The 21,598-nt window shown below is 43.2% G+C and overlaps 2 protein-coding genes across 9 annotated transcripts in view; one reads left to right on the forward strand and one right to left on the reverse strand.

Moving 5' to 3' along the window:
- CFTR (CF transmembrane conductance regulator) overlaps window positions 1–10,997 on the forward strand; it is a 90,664-nt gene extending 79,667 nt beyond the window's left edge. For both annotated transcript variants that reach the window (XM_062609624.1, XM_062609625.1), the window contains 4 exons: window positions 1,932–2,021; window positions 7,614–7,786; window positions 8,139–8,244; window positions 9,585–10,997. In XM_062609624.1, the coding sequence (XP_062465608.1) occupies window positions 1,932–2,021; window positions 7,614–7,786; window positions 8,139–8,244; window positions 9,585–9,791 (576 nt within the window). In that variant the 3' untranslated portion in view covers window positions 9,792–10,997. The remainder of the gene's footprint in view (window positions 1–1,931; window positions 2,022–7,613; window positions 7,787–8,138; window positions 8,245–9,584) is intronic.
- A 6,335-nt stretch (window positions 10,998–17,332) lies between these two features.
- The window catches only part of CTTNBP2 (cortactin binding protein 2), an 86,131-nt gene continuing 81,865 nt past the window's right edge, over window positions 17,333–21,598 (reverse strand). For 3 of the 7 annotated variants that reach the window (XM_062609626.1, XM_062609628.1, XM_062609629.1), the window contains exon 23: window positions 17,333–18,934. In XM_062609626.1, the coding sequence (XP_062465610.1) occupies window positions 18,689–18,934 (246 nt within the window). In that variant the 3' untranslated portion in view covers window positions 17,333–18,688. Of the gene's footprint in view, window positions 18,935–19,636; window positions 20,534–21,598 lie in introns of those variants that run through there. The other 4 variants (XM_062609630.1, XR_009963037.1, XM_062609631.1 and 1 more) reach the window with 4 other exon arrangements.

Here is a 21,598-nt window from a genome sequence, read left to right on the forward strand (position 1 = left end):
CGTCTGATGCTGTTTCCGCAGCATTATTATTCCACCACACCCACTACTTGGAAGAATCTAATCCTGCTGCAAATATGTTGCCCTGTTCACGCCACCTAACCAGTGTGGGGCATGGGAAAAGGACTTCGCTGTACTTCACCGGAGCATTCATTGTTATTGACAATAATGATCACAAAGGAAAGGGTCTACTCTTACCCATTGATCTCTGCCAAAAGTACTACTTCAGTGATTTTTAGCTATGTGTGCTGCTGCCCCTGCTGCAGCTCCACTGGGGTGTTGCTGGCAGGGCAGCAAAAGTACCATCGCACTTAAATCCATTCCACTGACCACAGGGTACCACGGTGCAGCTGCTTTTCTTCTGGTCTCTTGATTCTGGTCTCTTGAATCAGGTACTTCCTTCTCTCTTGCACCAGATAAGTTATTGGCAATGGCCTACGTGTCTTTATTAATTAATTAATGTAATTTATTTGCCACTGCCACGTTTAGACTTTTCATTAATCTATTTAAAGGATTAATGTAAATGTGTGCGTAAATCACTTTGAAATCTGATGAAAGAATGCAGTGTTCCCAGGTTAGATCAGATGAAAATTGTGGTAGACTGGCCAAACTCTGGACAAGCACTTGCTAAGAATATTTTTGTGGTACAGCTACTCCTTTACTGCTTTCTGTAGTGTTTGACTACCAAGACTCCAAGAAATTCTGCGGCTGTGAGTTGCTGGCATTTCAGCACGTTTTCTTCAAATACATATTTTCTTTAGGAAGACAGAAGAAAGTAATTGTCTCAAATCTTTTTTTTGGTATTTGCTCTCTACGTACAAGGAAAGAGCAAGCGGTTGTATTTCTCAACAAGGCACTTACATTCTTTGACAGAAAGTTCTCCCTGCTACAAACAGCAGGTGTATCTTGCAGCATAGAACACAACAGTTTGGTTGTGTTCTGTGAAACGTTGTGCAACCCCAGTGTCCCTTGAAGAACCTCATTTCCACCAGAACCTGACACACCCACCCCATGTAAAAAGAGATTAAACAAATATTTAGTTTTGTCTGAGTCACAGCTTTTTGAGATACAAAAGGTGTTTCTGAGGGATGTTCGCTCAAATCTGCGTGCCTAAAAGCAGAACTGAGTAGTAAACTTCAGCGTGAGAAGGATGCATCTCAGTGCCAGGAAATGTGCATCCTCTTCATTTTGTGTAATGGAAGGAAGGCATGGGACAGAGCGTGAAGAGAGCAGGGTCTGCAGCACTGATTAGGAGAGCCACATATGAGAGCAGGTTGTGGCTGCTACGGTCATGAATCAGGTCTTGCTGAGTCATTTCTCAGTGATGTGACAGTGAGGAAGTGAGGAAACAAAAAAGCTCTTTTGAGCTAAGACTGGGACATGATGAAATGTCAGGTAACAGAATTATGCTGATACATATTTGGCTATAATCAATTAGCAAAAAGAGAAATTAATTGATGAAAACCAATTTAGGACAGTGTCCCTGAATACTGACAAATACCTAACAGATTTTCTCTCTCAAAACACAATTGTGAAAACATGTAATTTGGTTTAGGGATTTTTATTTTTTTTTAATATATTTTAATTACGTTCCACATAATTAAAAAATAAAAAATAGTTTTTAAAAGGCTTATTCCAAAATAGAAATATAGGAAAACTTTGATTCTGAAAACTGCTGAAATTTGATTTTTGATGTTTTTCAAACAAGTTTGGCTAAGTCTTGATTAAGACAACTGCCAAAAAAATGAATGTAAGGATTTTTAAAGTAACTTTTTTTGGAACAATGTTTTGAAAAATCTTAGTAATCTGCAAGAAGCTCCATCTGGTGATTGCAGAAGGTTATTCTTTCGACTGTATGCTTTACAATTTACAGTGGTTTATACAATGTTCAGGGTATCTGCCTACCTGTGTTTGTATATCCTTTTTTCTTGCAGAAAGTGTTCATATTTTCTGGAACTTTTCGGATGAATTTGGATCCTTATGGGCATTGGAGTGATGAAGAAATATGGAAAGTTGCAGAGGAGGTAAAACTGTTCAAAGTTACTTGTATCACTCTGGTGAAGTAGTTACGGCAGAATGCAGTGTAGGTCAAGTGATCGTTGTATGTTACATTTATAGAGTCTTAGGAAATAAAGTGCTGAGGAAGGGTGTCTTTTATAAACCAAATTTCCTTATTTCCTAATAAAAAGGTGCCTTTGTCAGAGATTAAGGAAAAAAACACCAAGATGGACTTCCACACAGAACAGTCTGGGTAGCTCCTGCAGTGATTTAGCATAGGGGATGTTTTATGTTTGGCTCTGCTGGGTGACCCTGAGAGAAAAAGCAGTGGAGGAAGCTGATACAGCAGAAAGTCCTCTAACATTTTCTCATTTTAATGCTTTGCCAAATACATGAGATCTCTGCAAGGCATTTTTCTATCAAAATGTGTAAAGATGACTAGTAAACATTTTGGAGGCCAAGAAAAGTGAAATGTCTGTGGCCTGCCCTAGAAATAACACTGGTGTTATTGCAATAGGGAATATTTATATTCAGCTTAGAAAAATCTTTCCTCAAGATATTTTCCAGTTATTGCAATTCTCAGGCCAGCATAAAGTCAGCTGAGAAAGAGCACTTCCTGACACCGCACTGCTTTGTCATGGGCAGCTGCTCTGTCATGGAAAGTAAGAATCATGGGATATTAGATTTTATGAACCTAAAGGTTTTCTTCCAATTTTATGTTGAGATATATTGGTTTAAAATTCCCCAAGTTTAGGGGCCTAATGTTTACAATTCTGTTCCACAATGAGCTGAAGCCCATGCATTACGGTTGTCAGATGCCACCTATTGGCTCTGGTAGTGCTTGGTAGGTGGCACAGGTAACATAAGGCCCAGAGAAAAGGCAGATGAGAGTTAGGGGAGGGAAAGGGCTGTAGCCTAGAGAGCACATGCCTTTTCCCAAGGTACAGATGTCCTAATTAATATAGACTCAGAAATGATCTGGTGCCATTTTCATTGTTGATTTTAAGTTTCAAGGGTCAGAAAATGCATACAACTGTGGGACTTAATCTGAAATCTTCCTCCTTTCCCATCCAGTTTAACCCTATCTCTGCTTGCTGTCTTGGGTTTATTTCTCTCCCATGTTTGGAAAAGAGGAAAGTAGACACTTCCGATGAGTAATTTACTGTTGAATAAAAACATCATGATGTTTTTGGTTAAATGATGTGACAGAAGCTTTTCAGCTGGTCCTAGAAGAGGCAGTTGGGTACTCGGTGCTGTGCTGCTCCACTTCTCTGAGGCTGGGGGGAAAATAGAGTGTGGATTAGTACCCTTTTTCTTGAGAAAGACAAGCTCTCCTTCTGCTTTTAAGGACTGTTTTGACTGTGCATGTGAATTGAGCCTGGGGTTTTAAAAGAGCCAAACCTCATTTACAACAGCATGAAAGAAAAAAAAGTATTTTGAAGTGTTTATCATTAAGGAGTTTGGCAAATCCATATGTGATAGAGGTTTTCACTGCACAGGCAAGAGTGCAAAGCAAACAGAGGAGAAAAAAAGCTGTAATGCTTTTTAGTAGGAGTGATTGGATTGTTTACAAAGTTCATGCTCTTGAGATCTTGCTTGTTAGTGACAGTGAGGCAGTTAACTCTGGGACCATGGTGCAGCAAGAAGGTTAACTGTCAGCATAGCCCTGACCCACAATTGCTGCTGAGCGTTTAGAAGATCATCGTGAGATCACCACCAGCTTTTTATGCTCCTCGCAACCAGCTGCAGAGAGCAAGGCTTTGGCTGAACACATCAGGTGTTTCACTTTTTATTGCCCCCATATTTCAGCACCTGAGTCTGTCAAACTTGTGTCAGCTTCTGGGGCTGTTTTACTCTTGCTGCTTGGACCTACAGGTACCTGGAAAAACCTTGTGCAGTTTTTCCAGCCCTTAGATGCAAAATTTTATTAAAGGACACAATGTGTGTTCAGAGGAGGAGCAAGAAACAAAGCTCTGGCCTTAATTTACTTACAAATAAAATCATGAACACTACAGGAACACAATGTGCATACCCAGACACCACAGTTTAGCATGATTCCATGTAAAACAGAAACACAAAGGAGGAATTCCAGTAATTTTTCCCCTCCTTCAACACCCCCCCCCCCCCATGCAAACAAATTGCAGATTGGTAACGCAGTGAGGGCTCTTCATTAACTTTTTTTGGAGCCATGTAACTCATGTGTTTCCTAGTTCTTTTATTTTACAAACATTTTTTTCTGTAAACGCTGCTGATTAAGCCAGCAAGCACCATCAGGTTGGACCTGTGGAAGATGCAAAGCTTTGCTTTAAGGTGTTGTTGTGGTTTAAACCCAGTCAGGTAATTCGTTCACTCACTTCCCCCCCGTTCTTGCCCTCCCCCTGCTCTCGGAGGGACGGAGAGGAGAATCGAAAAGAATGCAACTCCCACGGGTTGAGATAAGAACAGTTTAGTAACTAAGGTATAACACAAATCACTACTGCTACCACCAATGATAATAATGATAAAGGAAATAACAAGGGAAGAGAATACATCATCTCACCACCAGCCGACCGATAACTCACCCCCCCAGCCCGACCAAGCTCTGACCGATACCTCCTCCAACCCTGCAGTCTCCCAGCCCTTCCGGCTAACTCCCAGTTACATCCTGGGCATGACGTGCTGTGGTATGGAATACCTCTTTGGTCAGTTTGGGTCAGGTGTCCTGTCTCTGCTTCCTCCTGGCTCTCCCTCCTCCCTGGCAGAGCATGAGCCTCACAGAGTCCTTGGCCAAACCAAAACATCACTTGTTATCAGCTCTGTTCCCGAGCTGAAAGTCAAAACATTGCACTGCACCAGCTACCAAGAAGGGAAAAAATGACTGCTACTGCTGAACCCAGGACATTATCCACCCCTTATTCCATACCATTCACGTCATGTTCAGATCCCACATTTTCAATATACCATCACTCTTATCTCGGTGCACTCTTATCTCAGTGCATGGACCAGTCCCTATAAAGCTGCTGAGTCCATCTGGTCCATGATGTCAGGCTCCATCTCTTGTAACAATCTTTCAGAGCAGGAGAGACTGTGTGCAGTGCTCACACTTGTGAATAACCTGGGCAATAGTGTCCATTGCTAAGTCCACCCCTCGATCATGAGTCCATCTCTGTGTTGCATCTCTGCTCTGATGGCCTGAAGTGCCATGGGCCCACCAGGCTCAAAATAATTCACTGTCCCCTTAAGCAGTTTCTGCAGCTTGTTGCTGGGGACTCCATACAGCTGCCTTCCATCTCCGACGCTTCCAAAGCACTGGAGGGGCCCAGTGGACTAGATACTTGCCCATACTGTCCCACACACCCTGCCACTCATGACTGTCCAGCTTTGGGGAAAATCTCTTGGTCCCCCTATATTGTTGTCTAACCCCAGACAAGACCCAAACCTGACTCTGCTTAACTTTTGAGATCAGACAAAATGGTTGTGGGTAGAACACAGTCTGTGTGTGTGCCAACATGCTGATCCCCATCACAATCAGCAGGCAGGTCCCAAGGATACCCAAAGGCCATTCAAAACCTTCAGAACTCTCACACGATGCTGCTGTACTTGTCACTGGGGCTGGTGTAGCTGCTGTGCTTGCCGGCTCTCCCACCGCCAGCTTCTCTTTTCCTGAGTCCAGCTCTTCCTCCTCTGCCTTGCTGGGAAATGCTGCGTGGTCTCCTGCATCCTCCTGGGGCTCGGCGGGCGGCTTCCGGGAAACGCTCTCGGCCGTCGCGGGGCTGGGCTCCTCCGCGGGGCTCGGCTCCTCCGCCGCCTTCTCCCGCTGCTCGGCAGCCGCTTCCTTCTGCTCCTCGACCGCCCCGACCTCCTCCACCGGCAGCCGTCCCCTCGCGGCCTCCGGCCCCGCTCCCGCCGCCGCTTGGTTCCCGGGGCCGCTCTCCCGGGCCGCTTCGGCTGCCGCCGGCTCCCGGGGCCGCTCCCCCTCGGGTCCCCGCAGCCTCACGAAGATGGAGAGTAGGGCGAGGGCCAGGCCGGTGAAGAGCAGCCGGACGGCCAGGTACAAGTCCACGGCCACGTCCGTCCCGCCCTGCTGCTGGAGCCCGTCCGTATTACAAGCCATTGCCATAAAGCACAGTGAGACAAGAACCTTAGCCCAGGCCCCATACTTGATAAACACTATCACAGCAAATACCGGCTCTACGTAAGTTACAACATTCTGAAGCTGTGAGATCAACAAGAACAACTCTGAGAGCCAATAAATCAGCATTGTGACGAGCTACTATTAATCCAGTCAGATCTGTTGTTATCTCAACCCCTCGATGCCCCACGTTGGGCGCCAAAAAGAACTGTTGTGGTTTAAACCCAGTCAGGTAATTCGTTCACTCACTTCCCCCCCGTTCTTGCCCTCCCCCTGCTCTCGGAGGGACGGAGAGGAGAATCGAAAAGAATGCAACTCCCACGGGTTGAGATAAGAACAGTTTAGTAACTAAGGTATAACACAAATCACTACTGCTACCACCAATGATAATAATGATAAAGGAAATAACAAGGGAAGAGAATACATCATCTCACCACCAGCCGACCGATAACTCACCCCCCCCAGCCCGACCAAGCTCTGACCGATACCTCCTCCAACCCTGCAGTCTCCCAGCCCTTCCGGCTAACTCCCAGTTACATCCTGGGCATGACGTGCTGTGGTATGGAATACCTCTTTGGTCAGTTTGGGTCAGGTGTCCTGTCTCTGCTTCCTCCTGGCTCTCCCTCCTCCCTGGCAGAGCATGAGCCTCACAGAGTCCTTGGCCAAACCAAAACATCACTTGTTATCAGCTCTGTTCCCGAGCTGAAAGTCAAAACATTGCACTGCACCAGCTACCAAGAAGGGAAAAAATGACTGCTACTGCTGAACCCAGGACAGGTGTACAAAATGCTTCTCCCCGTGAGAGCAAAAAAGGAGTACTGGAAGAAACAGTCAGAAAACATCTCCTGGGCTGGATTCCAGTTTCTGACCCAAGGGAAGCAGCTTCATTTGGCATGGGCACTCCTCTAAGCATTGTATCACCAGTGCAGAGGGAAGACCCTGAGGCCATTAGTATGAACAAAGCTCACAAGACCCTTAGGGCAGAAAAAGAAACAGATGGAAATGCTCTCAGAGCTATAGAGACAATGGCCACAGTGACCTGGGTTGCCTTCTCTGTTGCTATGATGTCGCATATGAATTTTGGTCATTTCTTTTTACCCTCCTAATAGCCAAAGAGGGTTGGTTTCCTTTCAAAAATCACTTTCCTCAGTATTTGCAATGATGTACATCACCACTGAATAAGAAGTTACAAATATATTGCTTTCTCTAGCTTGCTAACTCAGAATGTTTTGATCAAAATGCCAGAACTCATCGTACGTGACAAACAAATAAAGCATTAATTCAGCTTCCAAACATAAATCCTAGCATGTCATAGGATTCAAATATTTCAGTGCTTTTCACATCATTCAGCTACTTAGCTTGTTATAGAACAGATTCTCCTTTTCATCAATTTATGTTTTTGCTGTCAGAAATGAAAAGCAAGGAAATTAAAGGCTCTGGTTGCTGTACCCACAGTCAGCATTAGCTGTATCTCACTGATTTCTCCTGTCCTTTTTCTTTCCGTCAGGTTGGGCTGAAGTCTGTAATTGAGCAATTTCCAGGCCAGCTTGATTTCGTTCTTGTGGATGGCGGCTGTGTCCTCAGTCACGGCCATAGGCAGCTGATGTGCCTTGCCCGGTCAGTTCTCAGCAAAGCTAAGATCTTGCTGCTCGATGAACCAAGTGCTCACCTGGACCCTGTGTATGTTTCATTAATTTGTTCTATCTTCTAATATGAAATAGGAAAATTAGTGAGGCAGCACCATCTAAAAAGCCCCTCTGTAATTTGTCTGGCCTGTTACTAAGCCTGATTTCAGTAATATGTCAGCAGTTCTGCCTGGGGGGTCAGGAAAGCCTAGTTACAACCTTAGCTTTATGGCCAATATGTACTTTCACAGCACAAATGCAGCAAGCTGAGATGATGATGCAGGGTGTTGGTGTCCATGCACCTGAGCCTTCCAGCACGCAGCCAGACTTAAATATCATCAGTAAAGTTACTGGCAGCACCAGCATGTTCACTGCAGACTGAACGCCAACACTTATTTGCCTTTCAGAACTTCCCAAGTGATCCGGAAGACCCTGAAGCATGCATTTGCCAACTGCACGGTGATACTGTCTGAACACAGGCTGGAGGCGATGCTGGAGTGCCAGCGATTCTTGGTGAGTGTTTCTCATAGTCTCACATACTCTCCTTTAATTACATCTGATGAATGTGCAGCAATGCACCAAGCAGAAATGATGAAATTGGCTGGGTTGGTGGGGGTCATTCAGAGCAACCTAGTCACCAGAAGAGCAGCATGCTCCTGTTTGCTCTGTCACCTGAGCTGTGGCACCTGTGTTCAGATGAGCTTTATGGAAGAGCTGGATTCCTTCTTTCATCCAGGAGGAAAGATGTGTGGGCTATTCAACTGCTGATCCAGGTGCCTTATGTTGTCAATTGGCTCAGGAACTCCAGAAAAATACCAGCATCTCACAGAGCTTTATCATTGCAAATGCAGAGACGGCTGCACTTGCAGTAGGAGGCTGCATGGGGAAGAAGGGTTTCCTAAGAAAACATCTAGTGACCAGAATTACTGATTTCTTTCATCAAGCCACTTGAATATTCGTTTCTTGTTTAATTAAGGTGACAGAGTACTGAAGTCCTGGGGTATTTCCTTTGTTATATAAAAATCATTAGTAAAGGAAATAAAAGGCAAGTTATGCAATTGTTCTTAAGATTGAGGTTCCTTCCTCTGTATTTTCTTGACCCTTCCATAAGAGGGGACCTTATTCTTACTGCCTCCAGCCCAGAGCCCGGGCTGTGTCGGCCCGCGCCGGCAGGCAGCAGGCAGCAGGCAGCAGGCAGCCTCTGCCCGGAGCAGGGGTGCCACCCTCCAAACAACATTTTAGCAAGAGAGCTGCTAACAGCTCTTTCCAGTCAGACCTGGGCCCTCACCTGAGACGTGCTGCCACCACAGTGCCAGCGCAGGAGCCTCATTTTAACCTGTCTCCTGCCTGACAGGAGGCTGGCACAGCCTTACAGGGCAAACCTGTTGTCTCCTTCAAACAGGGGTGAGCAGCACTTCCTTGTTTGGCAAGAGGAAAGCAAAGAAGGCCTGGCACTGTGCTGGCAGCCTTCCCCTGCTTGTGATACAACTTTATTTTCTGCAGTTAACACTTTCTTAACGGGGCACTTTAGCTGTGCCACAGTACCTAGAAGCTTCAACAAACCATCTCAGAGGTAAAAAGCAAGTCGCAAGGAGAAACCAGCAAGCCCAGTGGCACTTTGTAACTTGAACAACAGGCAGCTTATCTACGTTAAAATTGTAATGTCTGTTTTTATGGTTGCAGTTTGAAATTGCAAGCTAGAAGTTAGAAATAGCCATTGTAAACCTGGCTTTTCCTGTTAAGAGTAAGTTTTCTGTTATGCCTTCATGTCTCTTCCCTGCTGTGTTAGTCGTGTTAGCTGAATTCTCACAGCACCACCATTGCCCATCTAAGAGAGTGGTATGTTTCTCTAGGTAATAGAGGACAATAAATTGCGTCAGTATGAATCCATTCAGAAGCTGCTGAACGAAAAGAGCTCCTTCAGGCAAGCCATCAGCCACGCTGATCGCCTGAAGCTACTCCCAGTACACCACAGAAACTCCAGCAAGTGCAAACCTCGACCCAAAATCACTGCCTTGCAGGAGGAGACGGAGGAAGAAGTGCAGGAGACAAGGCTGTGAGGTGCAGTGTGGGCACCCTCTTAGTGGAGCAAATCGCCAGCAGTGCCCCACGAGGACAGCACCAGCGCTTCTGACCCTGCAGAGCTGGGCACAAATCAAACCTTGCATGAGGTGTTCGCTGCAGTGACTACATGTGCATTGGGGAATTGCTTCCGTTCCATGGTTAATTGTGTGCAAGTTAGTACAGTCTTTGAAGTTTTGCCACTTGTAATGGTAAAACCAGACTTCCTTTGAAGAGCTGCTCTAATTCGGTACAAAAGACATGGCAAGCAGAATTAACCTACCTGGCCTGACATAATCATTTCAGTCCACTTTTAGAAATGTTCTTGCTGGGGTGACAGCAGGCAGAATGTGAGAAAAATAATCAAACCTGAGTGGAAAATAGAAAAATGAGAATGTAAAAAGCTTCTTTGGATTCATTTCCTTCAAACAAATTACAGGACAATATCAATGAGGCACACAGAAAACTTCCTCCTCTTTGTTTTCCATGCAGCAACTGCAGTTCCAACTTAGCCCAAGAGGCCAAATGCCCTTTCATAACAGCACACTGCTCCATGCTCCATGGGCATAGGTGAGAATGAGGGAAGAGAAGACACTGACTTGCAAGTCAGTCAACATCTGTCACGTCTCCATGGGTAAGGGAGAACTGGTGTTTTCTCTTAGAACCTAGGAGACTGCCAGCCTAACCCTGTGCAGTGGGATGAGTGCAGGCTGACACAAGCAGCCAGTGACAGATAGGGCTCCTGGCAGCGGAACTGTGACAGTCTGCTTATGTGTGGCACCTTGACATGCCTTTTACTCTGGCCTACAAAAAACAAAACAGGGGAAACCTCTCAGAAGTAGACTTTAATAATGAAATGAATTTTTATACTCTTCTGGTTTGCAGTTTTATGACGAAACTGAACTTTCTCTAGGATATTTTATTTATTTCAATATTGTTGCAAACATTTACTAAGGAAATGATGTATTTTAAGAGTGATTATGTACTATAAAGAAAAATATATTTGTACAAAAGGTTTTATATTTGGATTGTTGGGGTGGTTTTGCTACTACTTTGATGTCACATCATGATAGAGCTGTTAGAAAAACGAGGACAGCCCCAGAGTCAGGCGAAGTACTGTCCGACGCTGTGTTTGTGCACTATTCTAGTGATACAGACATTTTAGATAGATTATATTTTTTCTTTAAATAAAAAAATAAAAATAAAAATAAACTGCCTGTATGACATGACATGTTACACCCCCCTCATGGTGCAGAACTCGCAGACCTGCTTTGCTACTTCCACTTCAGCCACTGCAGCCTCGCCAGGCGGGTGCATGATGCTTAACGAATACATTCTGTTTATTACAAAGCCGCCCGGGAAGATCTCACCGCTGCGCCTGGCCCTGAGCGGGGTGGGCTGCAGGGCCGGGCGGTGAGGCCGGCACTAGGTGGCGCTGCGGCGCTCGGACCGCCGCTGCCGGGCCGTGCTGTGTCGGCCCATGTCCTCCTGCCGCAGCACCGCGCCGCTGCAGGCTGGAGCAGCCGCGCTCCTCAGCCTCCCGTATTCCCGTGGTGGTGGTGGTGGTGGTTTGGCAAAGGAAGGGCTCCAGAAAGAGCCGTTTTAAGGCACTGCTACCGCTACAACTGCTAGTCAGCAGCACCGCCACTCAAATGCTTTACAACGGTGAAGCACTCGCAGACGAGCTTTTTATCTCTTACAGTGCTTGGGCCCTAAACCTGCAAAGAGCAATACATGGAAAGCTTGAAAATAAATAAACGCTTTTAGGTATCAGGTGGGAACTGCGGCTCTGCCCCAGGCTGTGACAGTGTCCCACGAGACTGGGCACCAAGCATTACAGCTGGGCTCTGCACAAGAGCCACCAAGGTCACAGGCTGAGCCTGCAGGCACTCCAGAGCTCACTCTGGAGCAGCTGCTCACCCTCTCCCACCCGGGTTTTTCCTCTAGTTCTGTCCCACATTACACAGTTTCTGCGTATTTCCTCTGCAAATACAAGTTTTCTTTCTGTCTTATTCCCCCCCCGCCCCGTCCCCGTCCAGTCCTGTATACTGTAGTGCTGTTCTTGCTATCTTCTAGCACTTACCTGGCTCTCTCCTTTCTGTCTGCATGAACATCTTGCTGTTATGTTTTCCATGAAGTGATGCCTCTTGCTCACAGAGTGCTCTGCATACCTTTGGGTCTCAGTTTTGCCATATCACTGTTTCTCTGCCACTAAGCTCTGCATGCTTTGGCCTTTGTAACAACTGGAAACAAACTGTATACTGAAGTAGCATCACTTTTGAACCCCATCTCCATTCTCCCTACACCCAAACGGTTCACCTCATGCTGTGTATGGCTTTCCTCACACAGCCAGCTCTCCATTTGTACAAGTCTTTACAGCACACATGGCCACGCCTGGTGGGGAGGCCGGGGCAGCTGCGGCATGGCCAAGCTGCAGGAGGAATGCCAAGGATCTCTCCTTTTTCAGGATATTACTCAGAGCTGCAGACATACCATGTGGGAGAGTTTATTATCCAAGTAAACAAGATGATACATAAAGATCAGCAGAAGAGAACCACGGTGGCATGAGGCTCAGTGCGCACTTCAAAACTTGCACAGTCAGTAGCGTTAATTTGGGGGGTCTTTGTTAAAGAGAGTGAGGAGGTGGCCACTTGGACCAAGCGGACCAGGAGACATTTCAAGGAGGGAAGAGGTAAATACAGCAGGAACACGCAATAGGCAGGATGTGTGGAAGCTGCTGATGTGAACACTCAAAGGAGTGCTTTGAAGGCAAAAATAAGTCAGTGAGATCATGGTCCCTGCCCTGCAGCACAGCGCGCATCACAGCGGCTCCTGCCGTCAGCATCCTCCTGCCAACACCCTGCTGCCTGTCCCAAAGGGCTCAGGCAAGGGCTGCAGGAATTCCTCTCTCTGCCCTCTAAGTGGGAAAAGGCAGAAGAGGAACATGCTGTTTCTTTCAGGCCAGAAATGCCACTTCAGCTACTTCAGCATTCAGGCTGGAACAGGGGCAAGTTGGTACCAGCCTCCATAACTAGGAGGAGGAGAGCATCTGCTTCCCAACCAGGGTCAAGAGGAGCACGTTACCTTTTAGAACAAGTGTTCTTGTACTTGCTGTTGGTGGGATAACAGCTCCGAGGGCTGTTAACCTAAAGTTAACTGGGAGGTTGCACATGCTGTTCATGGTGGAAAATGAGGGGGCAAAAGGGAAAAACAAAAGAAAAGAAAATGAGGCTATAACCCAGGCACAGTGGAAGGAACAAACAATGACCTTCACGAACACAGGATGAGCATTACTCAAGAGATTTTTTCTTTTCATGAGCTTCACTTCAAATACATTTGATTGAAAAAAACCCTGTATGTAAAAAAAAATCCTTCTTGCAAAGGACTTTGTTATTAAAAAAAAAAAACTGCTATTATTGGAAGGTGTGTGTGTACAATATATGGCTGAAGAGAAGAGCATGATGACTCTAGTACTACATATGATTTAATTTTCAGCCTGATAGGAAGAAACCAAAAAAACCTGTAGAGTGAAATTACTCTACAGAGGATCTGTAGCTGTCCTTCAGTACAGAGACGGGACAAGGGTGCAAACGGCAAATGCAGCACTGAGAAGCTCTTTGGGCAGCAAGGCTGAGAGCCACACCTGAGCTGTGCACACTTGGTTGTCTTCCTAAAATTCACATACAAAGTAACTGCACAAAGCAGCTCAATTACCAGCACTAGCAGGAACTGCTCCAGATCTCACTGGGGGCAAACAAGTCTGCTCTTCTAAAAACCAATTTTGCTTTCACAGTTGCTTGACTGTCATCTTACCCATTTCAGTATTTTACTCATTTAATATCTGTTTCCCAGGTCTTTCCTAAGATCTGTGTCCTCCATTTCCACAAGCCTCAGCCTGTTACCCAGCATTGGAGCTGCTGAACACCTGATGGTCTCCACACTTCTGGAATTCTGCCCTGCCCAAGCAGCTGGTTTGAGTTACTTCTCTGAAATGTGGCAGCTCCTTGAAAAGGTGCCTTATAAACATTTCCTTACCTTCATTCTGAATTGGCATAGCTGTTGTAGGTCAGAACTATGTAATTTGTTCTGCATTTTATTTACTTCATCTAAAAAAGTATTCTGGCAATTTTTGTCTCCTCTTTCTTATACAGATTTGGTATTTTAGATCTACCATCACTTGGCTATGATTTAACGTTTGGGGAAAAAAAACCCAACACTTTATAACTGAACAATTGTTCATTAACGGACAATAAATTGCTGCTTAAAAATCCTGCAAATTAAACGATGTGCATTGCAATACAGTAACACATTTCCTTTGCAAACCCTTGTGCTCTCCAAAACCAATTTCCTATTCTAAGGATAAACAATATTACTACTAATTTTATTCACCAGGACGTACTTCAGTCTCAAAACACAACCCCTGTAAATGTAGATGAGGTTTTCAAGTGATATCGAACTTTCTTGCCTGTTATTTTCTTTCTCAACAGGTTGTTTCTCATGGGACCGAAGTTTAATGTACAGATGGGTTTTCTTTGTTTCTTCTCCACAGACCTTTTAAACATTGTAAAACTGAATTTCTGTCACTCTGGTATGTTCAGGGGCCTACAACTGCTGCTGATGTGTCTGTGATGAGCTGGTGAGCTCACTGCAGCCTCTGTATCCTGAAAAGGAAGGTGCCACCAACTGGACCTGGCAGTTACTGGAGCAGTGCTTTCTCCTAAGCCTGGGCTGCGTGGCAGGACACAGGGGAATGCACCCCAGCTCCTTTTGAGCTAGTATCAGCCAAACTACAGTTGGACCACCACTGTGTGGAGGAAGTCTTTCCCCTCTTCTAGACTTTCTTCTGTTCCTCGAAATCCTTAGAATTGAAAGACCTTTCTTTCCAATACCTTAACTACACAAAAGCAAACCTCTGCCACTGCATCTGTTTTTGCTACAGCTCAGTACAAGCACACCTTGTACTGCCACCAACAGTTGTTTTGACTTCCAGTTTTTGAAGGCAGCCCACTTTATAATCCTGGTCTCTTAATTATGGTTTGCACATTGTAAACATCACTTTAGCCAGAGTTAGCACCAAGAAAGTGGTCCCTCATCCTTTCTCCTAATTGGGTGCTTCCACAAGTTATCCTCCACCTATGGAGACTCTTCTGCTGCTCTGGTTTTATATGGAAACTGGAGGGTTTTGATTTGTTTTGCATATCTGTTGAATGGTTTTATGGGAAGGAACGTGCTCCAGCAATTCAGGCCTTCTGAGTTTGTCTTTGTTGAATGATGGAGCAGGCTTCTTCACCTGCTGTAGAGCTGATGCTCAGCAACTCAGTAACGAAGGCAAATATTGTCTGATGAACTCATTCTTTTAAGGAATATATTCCATGTTCTATGCCATGAAATAAGAACCCTAAGGAGATGCGCTGAAAACTTTTATTTTCAGGACTTTGAGGGCTCAAATGCTTAGGATTTATCAAGGTCACTGGTGGATGAAAATGACCTTTCATGTTTGTCTGGCTGAGGGGATTGAGCTGTGTGTAAGGAGTGTACTGTAGTTACTGTCTTTCACTGACCTAGTGGCCTGTGGAATGAGTGCAACCTTAGAAGCTTCCCTACACTTCCTGAAGTGGTACTCCACGTAGGCAGGGTATCTCCCACTTCACTTACCTCACCCCTTTTAAAGATATGGGAAGAGGGTTATAGATGGGAGTGGAGTGCAGTGTGGAGCAGCATGACTCACCATAGAGAGCTCATTTAAAACCTCTCTGCTGACAACACAAGAAGGAATGAAGAAGAAAGGTTTTCATAGACCGTAGAATGGTTTGGGTTGGAAGGAACCTTAAAGATCATACACTTCCAACCCCCCCAGCCATGGACAGGGACATCTTCCACTAGGCCACGTTGCTCAAAGCCCCATCCAACCTGACCTTGAACACTTCCAGGGATGGGACAGCCACAGCTTCTCTGGGCAACCTGTGCCAGTGCCTCGCCACCCTCATACTAAAGAATTTCTTTCTAATATCTAATGTAAATCCTCCCTCTTTCAGTTTAAAGCCATCCCCCCTTGTCCCATCCCTGCATGACCTTGTAAAAAGTCCCTCTCCAGCTTTATTGTAGGCCCCTTTTGGTACTAGAAGGTGTTCTGTGTCTCCTCAGAGCCTTCTCTGCTCGAGGCTGAACAAGGCCAACTCTCTCAGCCTGTCTTCATAGGAGAGGTGTCACAGACCTTTGAGCATCTTTCTGTCCCTCCTCTGGACTCACTCCAACAGGTCTATGTCCTTATGTTGGGGGCCCCAGAGCCAGATGAGCTATATGCAGTACTCCAATCCAAAATGAGTAGTCAGTATTGCAAGCCATGTATGAGGAGAACTGTCTGTGGCATTGCAGAAAGAACCTGAAGATGCAGTGAAACCCTGAGTGCACGACCAGAGCCTTGCCTCACTTCTGCATGATCTGTCACAATCCAAATGATAAACAAGCAGAGAAGCCAGTGTGTTCAGATGCAAACTACCGTATGGCTATATGCATTCACCTTTTGAGGGCAGGAACTGATACCATGTAAGAAGAGAGCTTCACAGTTACTACAGAAGATTAGATTCAGTTAGGTGACTGAAAAATAGCATGTGATTGAAGATGTATGAAGATCACAGATGTGCTGAACAGACAGACATGTTAGCAGATAAAGGTTAACCAAGTAAAAGATGCAGATGGAGGGAGACTGGGACAGCGGACTAAAAAGCAAGGCTAATGGGGGTATTGAAAGGCAATGCTAAATGTAGTGAGAGACCTAACTTTAAAGCATGAACAGAGTTACTCTGTCCTCTGCAGATTTCACTCAAAGTACAGCAAAGACGACTTTCGATTCTCACAGACAATATGCATAGCCTTAAAATACATCTCAAAATGTGCTTTAGGACACTGTGCCCAAGATCTTCCCACACAGGAACACACTGCTAAGTTGTGATTTAAATGAGGTCTGACATCCCCAAGGTGTATTTTCAATGTAGGACAAACCTAGCTTAGAAGCATGCCAGGATTTTTCTTTATAGCCTTATTTAAAAAAAAAAAAAAAAAAAAGAATTATTGTTATTACAAATACTGATGTTGCAGTTGCGTGATCCCTACAAAAAATGTTTTCTGTGTTGCTCCTCACCAGGGAATTCATGCCTGATGATCTCACACAAGCTACTGCGCCACTGCTCACACTGGTTCAGGGATCCTGGTTGCTGAGATCCATTGCTCTGCTCTGACCTGCAGCGGTTTGCAGCTGACTTATTCTGCTGAGAACCAACTGCAAATAATTTTTCAGCACTAAATTACTGGGAAAAAAAAAAAATAAAAAGAAAAAAAAAAAATCAAGCTCTAGAGAAATCACCAGTATTTGTCTTTCTTACTATCACAAAACAAATGGAAGTTTTAATAAAACAGTAGTTACTGAATGATAAGGTACTTTATAAATATATTGTGTGGGAAATGATTACAAAAATAAGCTACTAATACTCTATACGTATAGAGATAACACACATCCAAACTAACAGACAGAAAGACAATATGCAGTACAAAAATTTTATTTCCATGAGCTTGGGGTGACTGTTCTACATACAAAGGTGAAGCGTCAGGTAACAGTTCAGTAATCCTTCCCTCTTCCAGGCTTAATTTGAGAAAAATGCTACTTTGGAAGTTATAGGCATGACCATGTCCACAGCTCTTAAAACCATCCCTGGGTGGCCCATCAGCAGGCACCCAAGTCTGATCTTTGGAAAACTCTACGCTTTCCTCTGCCAACCATAAACCAGGACCTACACACGTGCGTTTCCACATCACTACCATTCACAAGTATGCAACTAGCGACTGTAAAGAGAGACTGGGGAAATACACCCTTCAAAGAAATTCTCCCTCCTGGGAACACGAGCTACCTCTGTAGTGGGGGGAAAATGATAAAGACTTTAATTTTAACTGCAACTCAAGTATAATTAATTCCACAGCAATTACATCTTAAATCCACAATAGAAATTGATAATTACATAGTAACTCATGTTATCGCTACTACATTATCTCTGATAATACCGTAGTTAAGCTTGCGCTCAAATTCCGTTTCAGTAAAGTCTGTTTCTGTAAAACACTATTATTTCTCAGATACTTTTAAAACACTAATGAAGTATATAAAAGTTTACAGTATACAAGAAAAGCTAAAATAAGAAATGATCACATTGTCTTCAGTTTTATCAAAGAATAAGAGTCTGAGAAAAATAACTTATTGCATTTTAATTTCTCAATCTCTTTCCTTTTTTAAAGGATAAAAGTTATAACGGAAATCCATGACATTTTAGATGAAGAAAAGATTGGGAGAAACAAAATCACAATTTAGCAGGCAGAGGATGGGGAAAATCAAAATATTCAGTATGGCTTGTAGCTGAAAGTAATTGATCTGCATTTCTAATCATTTTAGTTATTGCCACATTCCATTAAGTTTTCAATAAGTGAAGATAAAACCACGTCTTTAAAATGCATGTACAATAGCATTAAGCCATTGCTGTACATATTGTGCAACTCATCTGAATGCAGTTTAACATGTGAACTTAATAGAATATATTTATGTACAGTATATACACAAACAGAATCCTCTGGTAATACCCCTGAATATTATCAGTTAAATGAGTAATTTTCATAATAAAAGAAGAAAAAAAAAAACAAACCCCAAACATCTTTGAAGGTGGCAAAACTGCCCATTTCTGAAGTTTAAATCAATATAATTTCTAGCTGATTTACACAGAAATAAAACTGTGGTCCTGTACAAACTTTACATTACAGGGAAACAGTTTATTTTAAAAAAATATTTACATATTTGAGTACTTCGTTCTTTGCAATAGAGATTATATGAACACAGAAAATAGTATGGTAGGCAGGTTTATTTATTAGATTTTTCTATTGGTTCTTTTTTGTGCAAATTCCAGATCTCTCGTTTTGTCGTGTTATCTGCCTCTATTTGCCTTGTATTACTGCTGCTGCTTTTTTTAGTATTCTGAGAAGGCTGGGTGACTTTACTTCTAGGAACAGGAAGAAAAGATTTAACTCTTGAAACACCCAACTCTGTCTTTGATTTACTGTTGCTGCTTTCCACAGTTCGACTGCTGCTGAGAGGACACGTTCCATCCTGTGAACAAAAAAACCCATTTTCCGTATAAATAATTATTGCCATTTGGGCTGAAAAACAGCCAACCAACCCTACCAGCCCTATAGAACCCATGTTATTTACAACCTTTTGCAGTTTAATATGACAGCATCTTACTACCTGGTGAAGAAACTATGTCTCTTTTTTTGCTTCTTTGACTGAAAGGAACTATCATCAACACCTTCAAATACCAAAATAGGTCAATGGGGTGTTTGCCACTGAGAAAAAAACCTTAGATTTCCTTCTCAGCTGTTTCAGTTTTAGGAGTGCCCAAATAAAAATGCATGTACTTTCTTCCATTAGTGTGGAAAAAATGACAGGTGCAGACACAGCTAAAAGGGAAAAATGGAAATTTAGGTAGTTCTGAGGAAAAAATTCAGCATTACAGCTTGAATAAAGATACTCATTTTTGTACCAGCAAGGCCATAAATAACAACAAAATAATTATGACAAAGGCCAACATTTCAAGAATGGAAGTTGAAAGGGTAGTTACATTTTAATTATTTGTGCTAAGTAGCTACAGTCTTAACAATGGGACCATATTCACCCTGCCCAAATTTAAATACCTGAAAATGCCAAAGTCAGGTACATTGTTACTGTTTGTTCCTTTATTGTCAAAGAGAAAAAGGTTAGTTAAGCCATTTTATGATGGTCACTAACATATCTTTTATGAGAGATGCCTACCTTTCCACTGACAGGAAAGGGGAATTGGGACTGTTGGCATCAGCTGAATCCCGATCACCTTCTCCGCAGCAATATTAAAAAGTTCATTTTCACCATTACCATCAGCTACTGATCTTCACGTAAAGGTTGCTGTCATGAGAACAGACTACTCATTGCCACATATTCCTTATTAATTCCTGATTCCATCATTTTTTTTGTATCCTGGATCAAAGATTTTGCATCTCTTAACAGTTTTCTCTTTCCCCTTCACGTCCTTGAAAGCATTTCTTCTTCCAGCCAATTAAAAAAAAATAATTATGGGTGTGTTGCCGTTTGAAGTCATTTGTCTCTTTGTTGTTGGTAAGATCTCTGCTCCTGCAGTATTGCTTTTGTTGCCTGCAGAACTCCATTTACTTTCAGAAAAGAAGGCTTTTCTAATTGCAAACTTTTTCAGACACCAGTTTTTGCAGCTGAGTGTTCATCATTGTTACAAACTGCCTCTAAAAAGTTTTCACTTTTGCTTGCAAACTGAGACTGTGCTCTTCCAGATTTCTGAGAAATTTGTTGTAGTAATGACTAAATCTAGAACAGATCTAAATCAGATCTACTAGATCTCTTTCCCTCTAACAAAAAGTTGGGTTGTCTTTCCTTCATTTTGGCCAACATTTGTGCACAAAGATACGGGAAATTACGTTTTTTTAATTCGGTATGAAATATTTTGACTAATTTCTTCAAAAAACTCAAAGGTAGCCAAGCCTGTCTGCCTCCAAAGTCAACAGTTATGCCTTACACTCTTAAAAGGCATTTTAAAAGAAAAAGAAAAATCACTGGGAAAAATTTACGGTAGGAATGGATAGGTCAGCTGGCTTACCAAATGATCTAGGCATGACCACTATGTGGAGCTCTGATTTGGAATGTCTAAAGTTAATGTTTAAAGAAATATTCAAAACCAGTATATCTAAACGTGGGTCTGCAATGTTAAAACTTTTTCTGTTACCAGAGACTGTTCCCTGGATTTTAAATAAAATTACAAAAAATATCCCAACATTTTGAATATATGTGTATGAAAAAATACAATGGTGAGGGTGGTGGGATATCTCATCCAACTTTAGCTTTTTTAATGCTTAGGTCTGCAAGTTAAGCTGTTTTCAGGGCTACTTCACTGTACCTGCAGAAAAAATAGAATATCTCTAGAAAACAATGTGTCAGTAAGATAAAAGTGTCTGGACTGGACTCTACAGAACCCCTTTCAAGGGAACATAGAGGGCCTAGTGAGGGAACACAGGCAACAGCTTCTGCTCTGGCTGAGGTCAATTGAGCCATGCACAGAGGCTCTCTTAATGCTCAAAACCACAGGCAGCCAGAAAGAAAAGAAAAAAAAAAATGTAACAGAGAAAGTGTAATTTTTGCTTTATTATCCAAAGAATGAAAACTAAATAGGATGCAATTTCATCTTCAGATTTAGCAGGGATGTTAGTACCCACGGCTAATTATTTCAGTTTCTGAAAAGACAATGCCAGTGGACCTGTTAGGCCTTCCAGTAGTATTCAGCTTATCTTCCCACTCTGAAACTGCTCTGAAGTTGAAGTTTGTTTACATTTAGTTTGTTTAGATTGCCAGTATCACCCAACTTACAACATAGGGTTTCTTGTTTGGTTCTCATAAAGAAGATGGCAAAATAAATAAATATACTACAAGTATATTACAACAAATAGCCAGGTAGAAAAAGAAACTGAATACCCTTAAAAAAAATAAATGCTACTCTTCACAAACTCTGGTAATACCGTCTCTTCTCAAAATTTCTACCTCTGAGATCAGAGCTTTTACACCAGAGCAGCTCAATTCTACTTAGATAACAACACTTAGGAAAACAGTGGTTTGAAATAATAAATATTTGGGTAACCACTACAAAATAAATAAATAAAGGTACAAAAATGAACCATGAACCAGCAATTTTGCATGAAGAATTTTGAAGTTTTACGC

The sequence above is a fragment of the Pezoporus occidentalis genome, unplaced genomic scaffold (genome assembly GCF_034315485.1).
Source record: "Pezoporus occidentalis ecotype Australia unplaced genomic scaffold, CSIRO_AGI_Poc_V1 ctg14, whole genome shotgun sequence".
Taxonomy (NCBI): Eukaryota; Metazoa; Chordata; class Aves; order Psittaciformes; family Psittacidae; genus Pezoporus; species Pezoporus occidentalis.